This window comes from Raphanus sativus, unplaced genomic scaffold, assembly GCF_000801105.2.
Source record: "Raphanus sativus cultivar WK10039 unplaced genomic scaffold, ASM80110v3 Scaffold0223, whole genome shotgun sequence".
Classification (NCBI taxonomy): Eukaryota; Viridiplantae; Streptophyta; class Magnoliopsida; order Brassicales; family Brassicaceae; genus Raphanus; species Raphanus sativus.
Genome location: NW_026615543.1, coordinates 23,352 through 41,452, shown reverse-complemented (window position 1 = coordinate 41,452; position 18,101 = coordinate 23,352). Strand labels below are relative to the sequence as shown.

The following is an 18,101-nucleotide window of genomic DNA, read 5'->3' as shown; positions in this document are numbered from 1 at the left end:
AAATTGGGAGAAGATTTTGAATTTTTTTCAAATTGGCATTTTTGGTCGTCTTGTGGTTTGACCAGAATTACCTCTAACCTCTAAACAGCTGCAATTAAAAAGCAGACATCAAGAACCAGCCTCGACTGTACCCAAATTTGAGACACAATTGAAAACCAAACTTCGGAGACACGAATTGGAGACTGCGGCCAGATACGACACAAGACGACCACTTTCGCGAGCAGACTCCAGTAGAGATGGTATCCCCATCCAGCGTAACGCCGTCAAGGAGGGTGACTCGTAGTCAATCCGCCAGTGATAGAGAACAAAATCCCAAGAAAACTCGCCGAGTAGGCAAAACTGCGCCTCGTTACGCAGGTATCTCCTTGAGCTAAGCTTCTCTCTGAAATTATTAGGGAAAAGTTCTAAAAATTAAAGCATTGGACATTCGGCTGGATATGGTTATTGTATTTCAGAGATGAGCACGGAGTCCGAACAAGAGGAACATGCATCCACCGAACAAGACGAAGTTGCATCAACCGAACAAGATCCAGCTGCATCGAACGCGCCGGAATTTATTGGGACCACGCAGACTTTCCCGGAAAGACTGTTCGCACGTAATTGCTATCTTGGCAAATCTCGACTGAACATCTATTCAAAGGCGAGTATCATAGGATCGTTAGTGAAGTTGCTTAGAGGCTCCCCTGAATTAAAACTATTGTTACAAAGTCAGTTTGCAGCTCTGTTCCACTTACCTGTATCGCGCTGTTCAAACTCTGCGAAACTTGTACATTCTCTCCTCAGCCGTCAGCTGGTTACGTACCAGTTATATGAGCTCTGGTTCTTGTTTGCAGACAAGCCACTGCGTTTTTCTCTGCGTGAGTTCGGAGACATCACAGGTCTTAAATGCGAGCCTGAAAGGAAAAAAGTAGAAAACGTTTCAGAATCCAGCGATGCCACACCTGGCCGTATGTGGAAAGAGTTGTTTGGAACTGACGATAAAGACGTGACTGTGGCAGATGTTCTTCGGATGCTTGGGCAGGCGAGTCTTCCTGAGTGGAAGCGGTTGCCACTAGCTCTCATTACGCTTGTAGATGGTCTCCTGGTTTGTGGTCACAAACTACTTCGCTTGACGCCTACTTACGTCGAGATGCTGGAAGACACGCAATCATTTCTTCAATATCCATGGGGGGAGAGAGGCATTCGTCAGCACTCTGTCTAGATTGACACCACCTCAACCTTCTGATCCTTCTAAAATGGATAAATCCCTTTCGGTCATGCGCCTTCGTTTGAAATAGCAGTCAACAGCGTGTTATGGGTTCCCTCTGGCGCTGCAACTTTTTGCTTTTAAAGTTATCCCTTCATTGCTTGAGAAAATTCCTGAACCTAATAAAACGACTACTTTCTTGGAAGAACCTGAAGGATGCGACTCAACAAATCCACTTCTGAATTTTGAAGACATACTTCTCGTGGAAACCCAAACTGAGGTACAATTCTATTGTCTATCGTATTTGCATAACATGAGTGATGACGCTCAAACTTGGTGTACTTATGAATGTTTGTGTTCTTTGTTTGAGGTTATTGTTACGTATTCAATCCCAGATGAAGGTGGGGATCCAAAGTGGAAGAAACAAGTAATCGATCCCCGAACAGATAACTTAGTTCGTAAGATGCGGGAAGGGCACGAGTTCAAAGCAACAGACTTTAGAGGAGGTGATTCATCCCTTACACCTCTGAAGCCAGCTGAAAAGTGTGAAGGTGTTGGTGTCCAAAAAAGTGTCCCAAACCGTCTAGGCGGTTTGGAAAATACTCTGATGAAGCTGGATGTTCGACTCAGGCGCCTCAGCGTCCTATTCGACCTCGTCGTGGTATTCATACACAGGCTGAACCGGGGAACTTATCAGATAAGGAGCAAGAGCTGAAAGAGTGGATTCGAGTTGAACTGAAAACCCAGTTGGGTGAATTGCGGAACGAGATTTTTGACTGGTTGCATCATGTTAGGGGAGGCTCGTTCACTGTTCCGCAAACCACAGCAGGCAACAGAGACAACAGTAATGCTGACCCTGCCGGGATGGAAGTTCCAAAGAAGTGACGTTCGTACAGTGGTGATGGTAATGTTGAAGCTGAAATATGTGGGTCTTATAGTAAGAAACACAAGAAGAACAACGGCGATGGGGTAAGCGACAATGAGACGATGAGAATGCATGATGATAATCATTGTGGTGGTCGTACGCCAAATGATCGCTTCTGGGAAAAGGTAATCAATCTGCTCGTACAACTTCTAATGATAAACAATGTAAGGAACCCGATCAAACTATTTTTCTTTTAAAATCAACGTGTAGGTAGATTCAATGGCGGGCGAAGGCCCCTCTTTCTTGAAGCCGGCAAACATTTCAGAAGTCGATGTGTCAACGCCGTTTGGTCAGGTATTCAGGTTACTAGTTCAGGTATTCAGGTTATTTTATGTGGTGTACAGGTATACTGATTTATTGGTCAGGTATTCAGGTTAGTTAAGGTATTTAAGTTAATTTATGAGGTGTTCAGCTTCAGTAATCAGGTATACAGATCTGTTTGGTCAGGTATTCAGGTTGAATTTATGAGGTGTTTAGGTTAAGTAGTCAGGTATACAGATTTGCTTGGTCAAGTTTTCATGTGAGTTTCTGAGGTATTAATCTTAGTTAGTTAGGTGTTCAGCTTATTTTGGCAGGTGTACATATTATTGATTAGGTGTTTAGGTTCAGGTGTTCAGTCTAGTTTGTCAGGTATACACCCAAGTTGTTAGGTGTACATATTGACATTTAAATTACATCAGAGACTTAGTATTTGAATGAGCTATATCTGAACGTTGTCAGGGCGAGGGGGAAGATGAGTCTCCAATTTCAGGGCTAAATTTGTTAGCAGAAGAGGTGGAAAAGGGGACACGGTGTGAAAATGTGTATAAAGATCCCCAGGAGAACACTTGTAGAATTCTGTCCGTTTGGGCTCATCCTAAATCTTACGTCATTCCGCCGGAGGTGCGATTGTAATGTTCTTTATAGCATATTCCATCCGTGATTTTGAACTGGTTTAAATCATGACATTGCAGGATGTTACCGAGGAACAAGCTGGTAAAGCGTCACCGACAAATTCTGAAGATTACAAGACACCACCAGAGGATGATCCGATGACTGAATCTCGCACACCAGACGTTCGGATGACGAAGCGGAGTCGATATCTTACTAGGTCATCCAAAAAAACAGAGCTAGAATGGAACTGTATTCGAATTAGCTTAACAAAAAAAGATGACCTCCAGACGAAGCGTATTCCGAGACGTTCTATAAAGATTGGAGGAGTGTACACCCTAGACAAGAGATTGAAGGCCCTTTTCCAAAGTTGCAAGAAACCCAAATATACTCCCTTAGCAGAGTTGGAGAAAGCGAAGTTTCAAGAGTTTCAAAATATTCTCCGCGAAAAACTGGAACAGTAATTGCATTGAATAGAGATTGTGTGTGAGAGATTAATGGAGGATTTTAAGATGATTTTTCGGTTACTGGTGTCGTTTCGGCCTCTGAGGAAGAAGATGAGAGATCGATTGAGAAGGCTTAAGCAACATGAGAGGCGGAGAAGAAGAACAACACGGGAAACCTTAATTGAAACAGTACTTACGTCCTATTTGACCGAAAGACCAACCCAACTGCTCAGAAAAATGAATTTAGACGAAGTCCAAGACATAGAAAAGCCCAAACGATTACACAGAAGAGTAAATGAAATGCGGTGAACGAAGTCCAAATCGACAAAATACTCATTTAAATGAAACGCAGAGCTGCTGACGTGGCGGCACAGGAAGCATCCTGTTTCCAGGCTGGAATCTGACGTGGACACCCTAGGAGAGATCTAAACTCAACTTTATATAAATAGATATATTCTCAATTGCTCTAAAATTCTATATGAATACTGTTGTTCAGATTTGATCTCAGATTTCAAAAGATAAATGTGGTGAAGATGACGTACTCACACGGTCATCCATCGCACACAAGACAGGAACAAAACAACAACTAAACCTTGAATTCTGACTTCACTTTTGCTGCAGCGCGATTATTACGCAGGACAATACACATACGTATAGTATCATTGATGCTTGAATCAACAAAGATAGCCTGCTTCGTACTAGCTTCTAGCTAATGTTGTATCTTAAAATACATGTATCAAATAAAAAACAACAGATTATGAGAGAGCTACTGGCTTACAATCTATTACCTCAGTAATTTTGCATGCTCCTCAGCAGCTTTAGACTCGAAAGTGTGTTCTTTTGTCTGAGAGAAAATGTTGCTGGCTTTCTCTATTAGCTTTATCCGTCGACCGTGCAGCGGAGCTCCTTTGCTAGCCATTGGGTTTTTTCCTATATCCCATGATTCTTTCCATAAAAGGAAAGCTACCTCCTGAAACAACCAGCATTCAAGGAAAAACAACTAGATCATGATACGTACATGAATCTGCCCCGTAGATAAAAAGAAAACCTTCAGAAACTCTTGTTTATGACACCTATAGAGTGGCAGACCCATGAATAAATTTCTCTGGGGTCAAAAATTATATAAGGTGTCGTAGGTGGTAGTCGAACCCAGGTTATGCGATGTCAGAAACTATACTCAACAAACTCTACTAGTGATTCTTTGATGTTTTCATATACAAATCTAGTTGTTATCATGTTTTTTGTGGTGTCAGGTGATCCCACTGTGTTTCAAGTGGGTCCGCCCCTGCCTACAGCGGGAGATTTTTGTTTATAACATTGTTAGATACTTTACAAAACAGCATTGTTTACAACTGCTAGCCTATGAGAAGTGTAGTTTTAAGTAATCAAGTATACTAGATAGAATAAGTTTTTTTCCTACTGTGCATAAGCTACAAATAAATCACGTGCCAAAACTCTGCCTTGGATCATCGCAAAGAACTCCAAAGGAGGCTTCTGGTCAATCCCCACGAATTAAAAACTAGTTAGTTCTTGTTTGTTAGCACAGTACAAAGTGTAACATAAAAAAAAATAAACTACTCTCACACACCTTTTGCCAAATATAAAATATATATGTATTTTGAAATTAATTGTTGATTTAAATATGAAATATTTTATTTTAAAATTTATTGCTTTAAATAAAATAATTAAAATTTTAGTTAAAGAAAATTAATTTATATAAATATTTTGTTAAATTAATTTTAGAAAATCAATAGTTTGATTAAAATATTAAAATATTAATTTTAATAATTAATTTTGTTATTTTATTGTTTATGAAAATATTATTTAAAGATAAAACAAAAAAAATTCCACATAAATTTTTAGCTATATGTATTAATCTCGTTTAACAATTAAAAAAAAAAAGACATAGGATTTGGAAAATACAGCTGGGACCCACCACCGGAAAAAATAAAAACTACTAACCCAACCCTATAAATAATAGCTGCTCGCAATCTTTCGCTCTCTTCTCTGTCGTTCGCTCTCTCCTGCGAGTCTCTCAATCGTTCGCTCTCAATCGTTTCTGTCCTTGTCTTGTTCGATCGGTTTTAGGGTTTTAGGGTTTCTGTTTAATCATCGGTTTATTATTATCGTATCGATCGATTTTAGCTAGGGTTTGTGTTTATTATCGTATTGTGTTGTTGTGTTGTGTGTTTTGGTGATAATGATTGCAGGTATGAAGATGCGCAAGGAAAACTGGGACAGATTCATTCCCAATAGATCAGCCATGGACTTGGAGTTTGCTCAACATGCCATCATCGATGCCCTAAGAGGAGACAGCGGCGGAAAAGAAGAAGAAGCGGCGGTGCTGCTTTCAGCCTCCAAAGACGCTTACCGGAGAGGTTTGGCGGAAGCTCTGAATCTCAGCCACCGCACCCGTATTCTCGCCTTCAGGAACAAACCTCCAAAGAAGACACATCATTACTCTCCTCCTCCTCCTCCTCTTCAACGACGACACATTCCTCTTTCCTCTTGGAAAACGTTGGAGGCTCCTGGGATGGTTGATGACTTCTGCTTAAACCTGCTTGACTGGGGTTCTCACAACGTCTTGGCCATTGCCTTGGGCTACACTCTTTACCTCTGGGATGCTTCTACCAACTCTGTTTCTAAGCTCGTCACCATTGAGGAAGCCAAAGGACCCATCACAAGCGTAAGCTGGTCACCTGATGCTTCTCTCCTTGCTCTTGGCCTCAACTTCTCTCAAGTCCAGCTTTGGGATTCTTCCTCCAACCGCAAGATCAAATCTTTGAAGAGTCACTCTGGAGTCGGAGTCGGATCACTTGCCTGGAACAACAACAACAACATCCTCACTAGTGGAGGAATGGATGGCAAGATTGTCAACACCGATGTCCGGTCGTCTCATGTTGTCTCTACTTACAGAGGTCACACTGGAGAGGTTTGTGGGCTCAAGTGGTCTGCTTCTGGAAACCACCTTGCTAGTGGTGGCACCGACAATCTTGTACACGTATGGGATGCTTCCAGATCATCAACCACCCAATGGTTGCACAGGCTTGAGGAACATACAGGGGCCGTGAAAGCTCTTGCTTGGTGCCCCTTCCAGTCGAGTTTACTTGCTACTGCTGGTGGTGGAGTAGATGGGACGATCAAGTTCTGGAACACTCACACCGGAGCTTGCTTGAACTCTGTCAACACTGGATCCCAAGTGTGTGCTTTGTTCTGGAGCAAGAGAGACAGAGAGTTGCTTTGCTCACATGGCAACCAACTTGCACTTTTGAAGTACCCATCCTTACTGAAAATTGCTCATCTCACTGGCCATACTTCACCCGTTCTCTACATGGCACAGAGTCCTGATGGCTGTACCGTTGCTTCAGCTTCAGCTGCAGGAGACAAGAGTTTGAGGTTCTGGGATGTTTTTGCAATGCCCAAAAAACCTGATCACAAAGCACCCCATGAACCATTTTCTCACGTGAGTCGTAGCATCCGTTGAAACTCTCTCTTGACTAACAACAAGCCATTCATTGATTGTTTTATATATATTTCTTGTAAAGTTTTTCTAATACAAGTCGTTCCTTACTCTGTGTTAATAACATTCATTCATTCATTCGCATTTCATTTTTGCATCTGCTTAGTAATTATCATATATCCCTCATTAGTTCACCCTCGCATGGTAACACTTGTTTTGGCCCTGCAGCAAGTAATTTATCTTCAAGAGCTACTACTCTAGCTTCTTTCTTTCACAATGCTTCACCATGCGTGTCTAAAATGTTGATTAAGCTAAAACACTCTGTTTCTTACAGAGACTTAGTGGAACACCTGGAATGACAATGGACTGGCAAAGTACACCAGGAAGCCCTAGCTCATACACCGTGAAAAGGATACTGCGTCTGGAGATCCCAGTAGATAGCTATCCTAATGTGAGTACCCAAGTAGTTTTATGCAAAGAACTTCACAGTATAGTTTCTGAATTTTTGAATGATTTTCCTCTGTTTCCATCAGTTCAATTTTGTTGGTCGACTTCTCGGTCCAAGAGGCAACTCGTTGAAGCTACTACAGGTTGCCGTGTGTTCATCAGAGGGAAAGGGTCAATCAAGGATCCGGAAAAGGTGAGACCCATGGATTCTGTATTGACTTGGAAAAAGAAAGATACACTGTGAAGGTACTTGTTTTGTTTTCTTAGAAACCTATCCTGTGGAATGTCGTATGAAGTATGTTTTGTTGTGTCATGGCTTTTATTCTTAGGTATCACACTATACTCGTCCCAATGAAACCATTAGCTGTAAGTGTACTGTTAAGGAAGATGGAGGGCTCAGTTTGTACAAGGCAAGTCTCAAAAAGAATATTTTGATCCATGTCTCATGTGTTTCTTGGTTCGTTTTCTAACATCTTGAATGAACTCTTGAGTTTTGTTTTTGGCACAGGTTGAACTTAAACTTGTAAGACATTTGGTTGTTGATGTATCTTGCATTGATAAGAATCTTGACATGAGGTTAATGCTATCTACCAAAGGGAAAATCACTGATCTCACAGTAAGTTAATTTTTGACATAATGATGAGAAAAAATTCTCTTGGACTTATCTTTGGTGATGTTTATATGATGAGCAGGAGAAAAAGATAAGTGACATCAAAGAGCTGCTTGATTCAGCTAGAGTTGATCCAAATGTAAAAGGTGGTTTAAGGTGGCCGTTTGGTAAATCTTCATCTGGGGATGGATACAGTGTCTTTGAATCTTGTTATGTTAAAGCTACAGTCTACAAGAACCAAACTCTAAGGCTTAGGGTGAGAGAGACTGATAGATTTAATGAAAGGACTTGAACAGGGGAAGTCAAGAGGGAGGTCGTTCTGATGCTTAAAGACATGAACACTAAGTTACAGGTACACTATTGTGTTCTTTTGTATCTTTGAAACTCTACTGGAAGGTGAAGCTTATTGTGATGGTTATCATTTTGGTCCGCAGGAGCAGAACATTGGCAGGGGTTGTGTTTCGGAAATGCTTAGAGATTTTCTTGGAACCTTGTGGGACTTCTTGCATTGTGAAGCCTATCTAACGTGATAAAGAACGATATGATGTTGATGTTGAATTTCTTACTCTCTTTTTGATTCTGTTGAGCTTTTGGTACAAATATAGTTTTTTCGGTTTGTATCGAGTAACAAAATTTATGTCCTTGCTTATCTTGGCTGAAGAAAAATAAGAAACATGGTAGAGTTGAAGACATAGTGCAATTGTATTTTAGAAATTTGGATATCCTTTCAGTTTTAGTTTTGTTTAGTTTTTAAGGATATATAAAGAAACCCGAGCTGTTTGGATAATTATGAAATCTGGTTTAATTTCCACTGATATTTTTCGTTTTGGTTCGGTTTAGAGTTAACCTAGCCACGTCTACAGTAACCCATCTAAGCTGCTAACCGCGTGCCGTTTTGGGGGTTTCCAAATCTTCAAGACATACGTGCCTTTTTTCTGAAATCACCGTGGCCTTCGTCGTGGAAGCAGAAGCTCCACAACAAACAATAGTGACGAAGTTATTCTGTGAACCACACATAACAGAAACGTGTCAAACTGCTTCTGTCTAAATCTTGGTCATCAAGCAAGAGTAGTAACCATGATAAATAATAACCCTATCTTGAATACTTCTTTTAGTAAGACTTAACATAATGGGAATGGTTTTTGGCAAAATCGCTGTAGAGACTCCCAAACACACGGTGTCTTAGTGTTCAACAGAGGAAAAGAAGAAGACGATGTAACAAACTCATACTTTTCTTATTGATTGTTGAAGAAGAAATGATTACATATATAGTAACCCGGTTATCGTAACAAACAAATAAACCGGCAAACCAACGAAATCAATTATAACTAAACCGGTTACTCTAATATTCCCCCTCAAGATGGCAAGTATAGAGACTTGAGAGCCATCTTGCCAACAAGCGAGTAGAACCTAGGAGAGAACAACGGTTTAGTAAAGACATCAGCTATCTGATCATGAGTACGAACATGAAGCATCTTGATGTAGCCAGCCTCAATGCGGTCTCGTATCTGATGACAATCACGTTCGATGTGTTTTGTGCGTTCGTGAAACACGGAGTTATGAGCAATATGTATAGCTGCAGTTGAGTCACAGTAATAAGGAACCGGTCCTGCTTGAGGTGCCTGCAACTCAATCAGCAGATTATACAGCCAGATAACTTCACGCGAGCCGAACTCCATAGCTCTGTACTCTGATTCTGCAGAGGAATGAGAAACGACCTGCTGTTTCTTAGATTTCCAGGAGATCAGAGTGTTGCCAAGGAACATGCAATAACCAGACGTAGAACGCCGTGTGTCAGCGCAAGAACCCCAGTCAGCATCTGTGTAACCTTTGAGGACAAGATCAGAGGTAGAGGAGTAGAAGAGACCCAGTCCAATAGTGCCCTTTAAGTAGTGAAGTACTTTGTAGGCAGCTTGAAGATGAGAAGGCTTCGGAGCTGAAGTGAACTGACATAATTTGTTCACCGCAAAGGTAATGTCAGGACGAGTAATCGTCAAATACATCATCTTGCCCACAAGTCTTCGATAAGCACAAGGATCATCAAGTAATGGTTCCGGGGAGTCTTGAATGAGCTTGACACCAGGATCCATGGGAATAAGAGAAGGTTTGCAGGCCAGTAAGCCAGCTTCTTCCAAAAGACCCAATGTATACTTACGTTGACACATGGAAATGCCTTGAACAGATCGAGCAATTTCCAAACCCAAGAAGTATTTCAAAGGACCCAAGTCTCTGATTTTGAAAGCCTTTTGAAGATCTTCTTTTAACTGATCAACATCCTCTGTAACATTGCTCGCAATAATAATGTCATCTACATATACCAAAACAGCAATGTAGTGACCTTTGATATTGCGTATAAACAGAGTGTGATCAGAGTTGGACTTTTGAAAGCCTAACCCCAACAGAGTAGTACTGAACTTCAAGAACCATTGTCTAGAGACCTGTTTCAAGCCGTATAACGATTTCTGAAGTTTACAAACAGCATTCTCAGGTAGAGATTCCCCCTTTCTTGGTGTGTAGCCTGGAGGTAACTTCATGTATATCTCTTCATGAAGATCTCCATTTAAGAAAGCATTTGAGACGTCGAGTTGAGTGAGATGCCAATTTTTAGCAGCCGAAACAGCAACAAGTGTCTTAACTGTAGTCATCTTAGCTACTGGAGAGAATGTCTCAGCAAAGTCAATACCTTCCTGTTGCGTGTAGCCTTTGGCAACCAAACGTGCCTTATAACGTTCAAGAGTACCATCAGCGTTGATCTTGATCTTGTAAACCCACTTACACCCGATAGCATGTTTTCCTAGTGGTAAGGAGCAAACAGTCCAAGTATCATTCTTTTCCAGAGCTATTAATTCCTCATTCATGGCATGTAACCATTCTTCAAAACGTTTAGCCTGAGTGAAAGAAGTAGGTTCTGGATAAAGAGCAACAGAGCAGATATAAGCTTTATACTCTGCCGAAAGATTATCATATGTCAAGTAAGCAGACAAGGGGTAAGGTATATCCTTGTTAAGCTCATTGACATTACAATAATAATCTTGAAGATGAGCAGGTAACTTGGAGATTCTTTTAGTCGACTCTGGCCTAGGATTGGAACCAGAAGACTCATCTGCAGAAGCATCAGGCACGACTGCAGGAGGAGGAGTTTTAGTATCAGAAATTCCATTAATCCCTTCAGAAGCAAGAGTAGAATTGTCTGAGACCGGAGCAGAAGAAAATATGTCATGAAAACAGCTTGTTTTGCCTTTCGTATAAGGAAAGATATCCTCATGAAAAATGACGTTTCTGGAGATAAAAATCTGATTTGTGTCCAAATCCATCAGTTTATATCCTTTGTAGCCTGCTGGATATCCAAGGAAAACACAAGAACGAGCTCTAGGCTGAAACTTTGTCCTCTGTTTCGGAGAAGTGGAGGAATATGTCAAACATCCAAAGACACGAAGGCCAGTATAGTCAACTGGTTTAGATGTAAGAAGCTATAGAGGACTCTTATCTTTTAGCAATGGAGAAGGAAGTCTGTTGATGAGAAAGACAGCAGTCAAGACACACTCTCCCCATAACTCCAATGGCACCTGAGACTGAAACATAAGAGCACGAGCCACATTTCAAATGTGTTGGTGCTTACGTTCCACTACAGAGTTCTGCTCTGGTGTCTCTGGACAAGAATGGAAAGAAACAATTCCTTTTTGTTTATATAACTCCTCAAACCGTAGCTCCGGAGCATTATCTGATCTAACCGCTTTGACTACAGCCTGATATTGTGTTTCTACCATTTTGATGAAGGCAGGAAATACAGATAAGACATCACTCTTGGCTTTGAGAAGATAAATCCAAGTGAGCCTAGTGTGGTCATCAACGATAGTGAGAAAATATCTGTAGCCTTCAATGGTAGGAGTAGAGAAGGGACCCCAGACATCAATGTGTAAGAGATCAAAGGGATGATCAGTCATGTTGTTATTTGATTTAAAAGGAAGTCTTTTCTGTTTGGCAAGAGGACAAATGTCGCAATGATAAGCACCTTTATTCTTATGTTGTAAACCGAGTACATCAATGATAGAATCAGTTTTTAACATAGAGGGATGACCCAGTCTATGATGCCATAAAGCAGAATCGAAAACAACATTTGAAACAGAAGCAAGCTGATCTTGAAGAGGTCTTGAAACCGCAATATCAGCAACGTCAAGCACATAGAGATTAGCTATCTGATCACCCTTCCCAATCATCAAACCCTTGGTAAGATCCTGTATCATGCAACAGTCATGATCAAAAGCTATACGATAGCCTAAATCCTTGGTTGTCTGGCTTACACTGAGAAGATTAAGGCGAAAATCAGGAATAAACAGAACATTAGTCAAGACCATTGAATCACTCAGTCTGACTTTGCCTATTCCAGAGATTTTAACTCCAAAACCAGTAGGAAGAGTAACAGATGTGTTCACTGAATCAGATAACTCCTCAAATAAGTGTCGATCATGGGCAACATGGTGAGTAGCACCACTATCGACAACCCAAGATTCAGTACACAGAACATTTCCTGTCATTCTCAACATTCCAATGAAACCGAGAGTGGAAGAAGAGAAAACCATACCAGGTAAGGCTGTTATAGTACCACCAGATGTAGAAACACAGTTCACTTGAGCTGGAGGTGGCGAGAGCTGAGAGTTAAAGTAAGCAATGACGCCTTCTATCTGGTCCTTAGTAAGAGTACCAAAACCAGTAGCAGAGGAATTATCGTCTAAAGCAACTTGAGCAACAACTGGTTTAGCAGTCGGCTTCTTGTACTGAGTCTTATCAGACTGCTGCTTCCCTTTGTGTTTAAAATCCACCGGATAACCGTGTATTTTGTAGCAAGTGTCCACAGTATGGCCATTATAGCCACAGTGAGAACAGACTGGTCTGCCTTGTTTGGGAGCAGGTGAAGCAGAGGGAGCAGAGACTTGAAACGCTGTGGCATTGTGAACTGGAATGATGTTCCGTTGATTGTGATCTTGATCAAGAAGATTATAAATCTCAGAGAGCTCAGGAACGTTCTTCTTCATGATGATCTGACTACGTATAACTGCATAAGATTCGTTTAAACCAGCCAAGAACTTGATTACTTTAGCATGATCTGCTTTAGTATTCATGGCTTTGCAACAATCACAATTACGGCAAGTATTAATACAGTTAGCACCATCCAATTCATCCCACAGAGTTTTTAAAGTAGTATAATATGTAGCAAGATCCATAGATCCTTGTTGAAGGGACCAGATCTGCTGAGAGAGCTGATACGAACGAGGAAGGTTCGTGATGTGGAAGCGAGTTTGCAAGTCCTTCCAGATCTCTGAAGCGTCATTGAAACGGAGGATGCTTTTGTAGATCTGCTTGGAAACGGTGTTGAGAAGCCAGGATTTAACCATGGAGTTGCAGCGAGACCAAATCCTGAAATGAACATGAGATTCCAGAGGTCTAGCTACAGATCCATCGATAAACGCTAGCTTGTTTTTCGCATCCAAAGCAATATTCATCGCAATACTCCAGTTATCATAATTTGTGCCATCAAGTACTTCAGAAATTATCGAAAGACCTGGATTATCGCCACTCGTGAGGTGATACGGCGAATGGATACTGTTCGGAGAGAGTTCATCAGTATCGGAGTCCACCGGTGACGAATCTTCAGGAATTGAAGATCGTCGAGCTGAAGCAGTAGTCGATCTACCAAGACGACGAGTAGATCGGCGAGTTACCACCATTTTAAGAGCTCGAATCGAAGATAAGAAGATATGTGGTGGAATAGCCACAAAATCAACGAGACGAGAAAGAGGATTCGATCGGGAGAGTCACCGATGAATCTAGGTCAAAGAAAGAAAGAAAAGAAACGGATCGATTGAGGATTTGAGCCTCAATGCTCTGATACCATCTTAGTGTTCAACAGAGGAAAAGAAGAAGACGATGTAACAAACTCATAATTTTCTTATTGATTGTTGAAGAAGAAATGATTACATATATAGTAACCCGGTTATCGTAACAAACAAATAAACCGGCAAACCAACGAAATCAATTATAACTAAACCGGTTACTCTAATACGGTGGTCAAATCCGGCGACGGTTATGAGATCCGTGAATATCCACCGGCCGATCCTTCTGAATTCAAGAACATGTTGTTCCACCCTGTCTTTATAGTAAAAGAACAATAATGTATACGCAATGCGAGTTTTTGATTTTAACTTTCAACAACAAAAGTCATTTGTTCTGACAAGGGTCAACAAAAAAAAAGAACTTGGGTTTTTTTAACCGGAGAAGAGCTTAACGATGATGACAATTAAGTTAAAGAGCATGAGAGGAAGCCTCATGTACTGACAGGCGTGGATGAGACCAACGATTTGGCCTTTGAGAGAGTTTCTTTTGCCAGTTTGGTGAAGCTCCGCGAGTGTCCATCCTTTTGGAGCTAGAAAACGGTCTTCGTTGAGGATAGCAAGTGCGTTTGCAAATAGCAGCAGTCCTTCCATCAGTGTCCAGAACCCCATGGTTTCTCTCTCTGTGAAACACACACGCCCAAGGATCATTCAAGAGTTAAAAGAGTGTTAACATAAAAAGATAACAGCTTCATCCATTTATGGTATTGCATCAACTAGTCAATAATAACGGCCTTCCATTCTTGGGAAACTGAGGACTGGAGAACGATTAAAAAAACATATGGATATAGTAGTCATTCATAAAACTAGCAAAAAAAGAAGAAATCTTGATTCAAAGTTAAAACATGAATAATGAACATCTCTTGACTAGAAAGGGACAAGGAACTGTTTGTTTTGCCACTGTTGCTTGCAAAACAACAGAATCACATAAGCGTATTATTGAAGGCAAGAACAAACTTGACATGGTTTTCTGAACAGATTGGGTCCTAATTCTCACTAGATCAAAGAAGCCGACATCGTGTATTCATCATTCTACGTGAAGAAGACTATGATGATGCTAATACTCTCTCCCTCTCTCTCTCTCATAGAGCAAACTGCTTCTTTGATTGATTGATTGATTGATCTCCCTAAAGATATATAAATTCCCAAAAGAAAGATCGAAATTTTCCACCACAACTCCGAAGGATAGAGAGAATCATATGAACATGGAGGAGAAGTGATGGCGGGTAAGAACATATATCAGCTCAATATAGGGATTTCGGTTTGAAATCTCTAGAGACCTGCTACTTGAATAAGATGAATTTAATCAAATCTTGTTCAAGGCTTCCTAGAAGATGAATTTAATCAAATCTTATAAGGTTTAAAAGCCAAAGCTAGTTTTATTAATTCTGAAAAGTGTGTCTTACAAAAGCCATATAAGAGTTCTTTATATAGAACTCTTAAACCGTCATTAAAAATCTTAACCTAATTAAGAAAAGGAAAACACAAAGCCATAAGTAAAAAGGAAAACTCGAAAGAGGAAAGTTGCCGTTGATCTTTAGGATGCCGCTGCATCAGGTCCCCCGGGGTGAGAAGGATTCGACCGCGAATCAGAAGGCACATCCGGCGGGAAGTAGCGTGATAGATACTTGACATTGAACACATCGGATGTTGTGATACCAGGTGGAAGTTGAAGACGATATGCATTGTCATTGATATGCTCAAGAACTTTGAGAGGCCCAATCTTCTTAGCTTTCAACTTATTGTATGCATGAGCCGGCATACGATCACGTGTAAGTACAGCCCACACGAGATCACCTTCATGAAATACAAGGCGACGACGATGGGAATCCGCAGCTGCTTTATACTTCGAGACAGAAGCTTCCAAGTTAGCCATAGTCTGTGTATGAATGTCCACCAACTCCTCCATAAAACTTTCAGCACCACCATGAAGGCGTCGACGATCCGGCAACGAAGAAAGATCTGGAGGTGCACGGGGAACAACTCCATAAATAACTTGAAAAGGAGTAAGACAAGTGCTGCGGTTGACGGCACGATTGTGTGCAAACTCGGCCTGTGGAAGTTTGGAATCCCACGACTTAATGGAAGTACCAACCAAACAACGCAACAAATTACCCAAAGAACGATTTGTAACTTCAGTTTGTCCATCTGTCTGCGGATGGTAAGCTGAACTCATATCCAAACTCGTATCCAATAGCTTCCATAAAGATCTCCAGAAGTGGCCAAGGAAACGAGAATCTCGATCAGAGACAATGGAGAGAGGTAAACCATGGAGGCGATATATCTCTCGAAAAAATAATGTAGCCACTTGAACAGCGTCCGTTGTACGTTTGCAGGGAATAAAGTGAACCATCTTAGAAAATCGATCCACCACAACGAATATAGAATCAAACCCTTTCTGAGTTCTTGGCAATCCCATCACAAAATCCATACTAATATCGGTCCAAGGCTGAGTTGGAACTGGTAAAGGGAGATATAAACCTGCGTTGGTAGCTTGACCTTTAGAAGTCTGGCAAGTCACACATCTCTCCACGAATCTCGTGACATCGCGGCGAAGGGTAGGCCAAAAGTAAGAGGCCGAGACGAGGAGCAAGGTGCGATCTCTACCAATATGACCCTCATTGTGTAACTCTGAAATTAGTTGCAGTCGAAGGCTGCAGTCTGGAATGCACAGGCGGTTGTCTCTGAACAAGAACCCATCGTGTAGCATAAAAGGAGAAGGAGATCCTGCTGTAACTGCTGTCCAAATAGGTCCAAAGTAAGGATCAGTGGGGTACAAATCAGCGAACGTACTAAAACCAGGGACAGAGACATGAAGCACGGAAAGCAACGAACGTCGTCGACTCAAGGCATCAGCTACACGATTAGTAACACCAGAAGTGTGTATGATCACAAAAGTAAATTGTTGTAGATAAGCTATCCAAGAAGCATGACGCGAGGAAACTTTGTCTTGGGTGCTGAGATGCTTTAAGGCATCATGATCGGTGTAGAGAACAAATTCTTTATGATATAAGTAATGTCGCCAATGCTTGATGGCTTGAACGATGGCGTAGAACTCTATATCATAAGTACTGTAACGATATCTGGCACCAGAAATTTTCTCGCTAAAATAGGCTATAGGCCGCTTATGTTGACTAAGGACAACGACAATTCCTGTCTTGGAGGCGTCACAGTGAAGCTCAAAGACAGTAGTGAAGTCGGGAAGAGCTAATATTGGAGCCAATGTCAACTTTTCTTTAATAGTTTGAAAGGCCTTTGTTGCCTCTAGCGTCCATACAAAAGAGCTATCTCGTATGCAGTCTGTTAAGGGTGCCATAATAGCACTGAATTGAGGTACAAAGCGGCGGTAGAAAGATGCTAAGCCATGGAAGCTTCGAGCTTCAGAAATTGTTCTTGGTTCTGGCCAAGTTTGGATCGCTGAGACTTTGGCGGGATCAACAGCAAGGCCTGCTGCAGAGACGATATAGCCCAAGAATTGAACCTGTGGGGAGCCAAAATCACACTTCTTACGCGTCGCGAATAGCTTGTCACGGCGAAGAACGAGTAAGACCTCCCGAAGGTGTGAGAGATGCTCGACCAAAGTCTTACTGAAGATTAAAATGTCGTCAAAATAGACAACGACAAATTTGCCTATGAAAGGTCGAAGAGCTTGGTTCATAACACGCATAAAAGTACTAGGCGCGTTAGATAAACCAAACGGCATAACCATCCATTCAAAAAGTCCTTCACGAGTCTTGAAAGCTGTCTTCCACTCATCTCCTTGACGGATGCGGATTTGGTGGTCTCCACTTTTTAAGTCGAGCTTGGAGAAGACGCGAGCTGTTCCTATTTGATCAAGTAAATCATCAAGACGAGGTATGGGAAAGCGATAGCGGACTGTGATTTTGTTAATAGCGCGACTATCAACACACATACGCCAAGAACCATCCTTTTTTGGAATTAAAAGAGTTGGGACTGCACACAGACTCATGCTTTCCCGCAAAAAGCCCTTTGATACGAGTTCCTCAACTTGTTTTCGAAGCTCCTCGTGTTCAGAGGGACTCATCCGGTAATGCGGACGATTAGGCAGATTAGCATTGGGGACTAAGTCAATCTGATGTTGAATGTTTCTTAGCGGTGGTAGTCCTGGTGGCAAGTCATCTGGAAACACATCGGAGAATTCATTAAGTATGGCTGCAAACTCTGGCTGAATCTCAGGTATGATTGGCGATGATGATGGTGTCATGGTGAGGATAAATACTACGCTCTCGGTACGTAATGCTGCTTCAA

The 18,101-nt window shown here is 41.4% G+C and overlaps 2 protein-coding genes across 5 annotated transcripts; one reads left to right on the top strand and one right to left on the bottom strand.

Annotated features, from left to right (window-relative positions):
- Window positions 1-5,414: 5,414 nt before the first annotated feature.
- Window positions 5,415-8,636, top strand: LOC108846027 (cell division cycle 20.2, cofactor of APC complex-like). 4 transcript variants are annotated; one of them, XR_001948591.2, is made up of 7 exons: window positions 5,415-6,890; window positions 7,222-7,338; window positions 7,421-7,527; window positions 7,664-7,744; window positions 7,843-7,950; window positions 8,027-8,296; window positions 8,379-8,636. XR_001948591.2 is itself a non-coding variant. In XM_018619235.2 (5 exons), the coding sequence occupies exons 1-5, from the start codon at window positions 5,628-5,630 to the stop codon at window positions 7,859-7,861; spliced, it is 1,587 nt and encodes a 528-aa protein (XP_018474737.1). In that variant the 5' UTR covers window positions 5,415-5,627; the 3' UTR covers window positions 7,862-7,951. The 4 variants fall into 4 exon arrangements, 3 of the variants coding, with proteins under 3 accessions (XP_018474737.1, XP_018474738.1, XP_056852412.1); XM_018619235.2 differs by lacking the exons at window positions 8,027-8,296; window positions 8,379-8,636 and having other exon boundaries at window positions 7,843-7,951; XM_018619236.2 differs by lacking the exons at window positions 7,843-7,950; window positions 8,027-8,296; window positions 8,379-8,636 and having other exon boundaries at window positions 7,421-7,580; window positions 7,664-7,746.
- Window positions 8,637-14,181: 5,545 nt separating this feature from the next.
- On the bottom strand, window positions 14,182-15,047 carry LOC108846494 (protein transport protein yos1-like). Its single transcript, XM_056996433.1, has one exon. The coding sequence runs from the start codon at window positions 14,481-14,483 to the stop codon at window positions 14,208-14,210; it is 276 nt and encodes a 91-aa protein (XP_056852413.1). The 5' UTR covers window positions 14,484-15,047; the 3' UTR covers window positions 14,182-14,207.
- Between the last annotated feature and the right edge of the window lie 3,054 nt (window positions 15,048-18,101).

Excerpts from the sequence above, each read along its gene's own strand:
- LOC108846027 (XM_018619235.2), top strand. The coding sequence starts at position 5,628 with ATGATTGCAGGTATGAAGATGCGCAAGGAAAACTGGGACAGATTCATT. Across the intron at positions 6,891-7,221 it reads CCCATGAACCATTTTCTCAC|AGACTTAGTGGAACACCTGG; the intron begins GTGAGTCGTAGC and ends TGTTTCTTACAG. Across the intron at positions 7,528-7,663 it reads CAATCAAGGATCCGGAAAAG|GTATCACACTATACTCGTCC; the intron begins GTGAGACCCATG and ends TTTTATTCTTAG.
- LOC108846494 (XM_056996433.1), bottom strand. The coding sequence starts at position 14,483 with ATGATCCTTGGGCGTGTGTGTTTCACAGAGAGAGAAACCATGGGGTTC.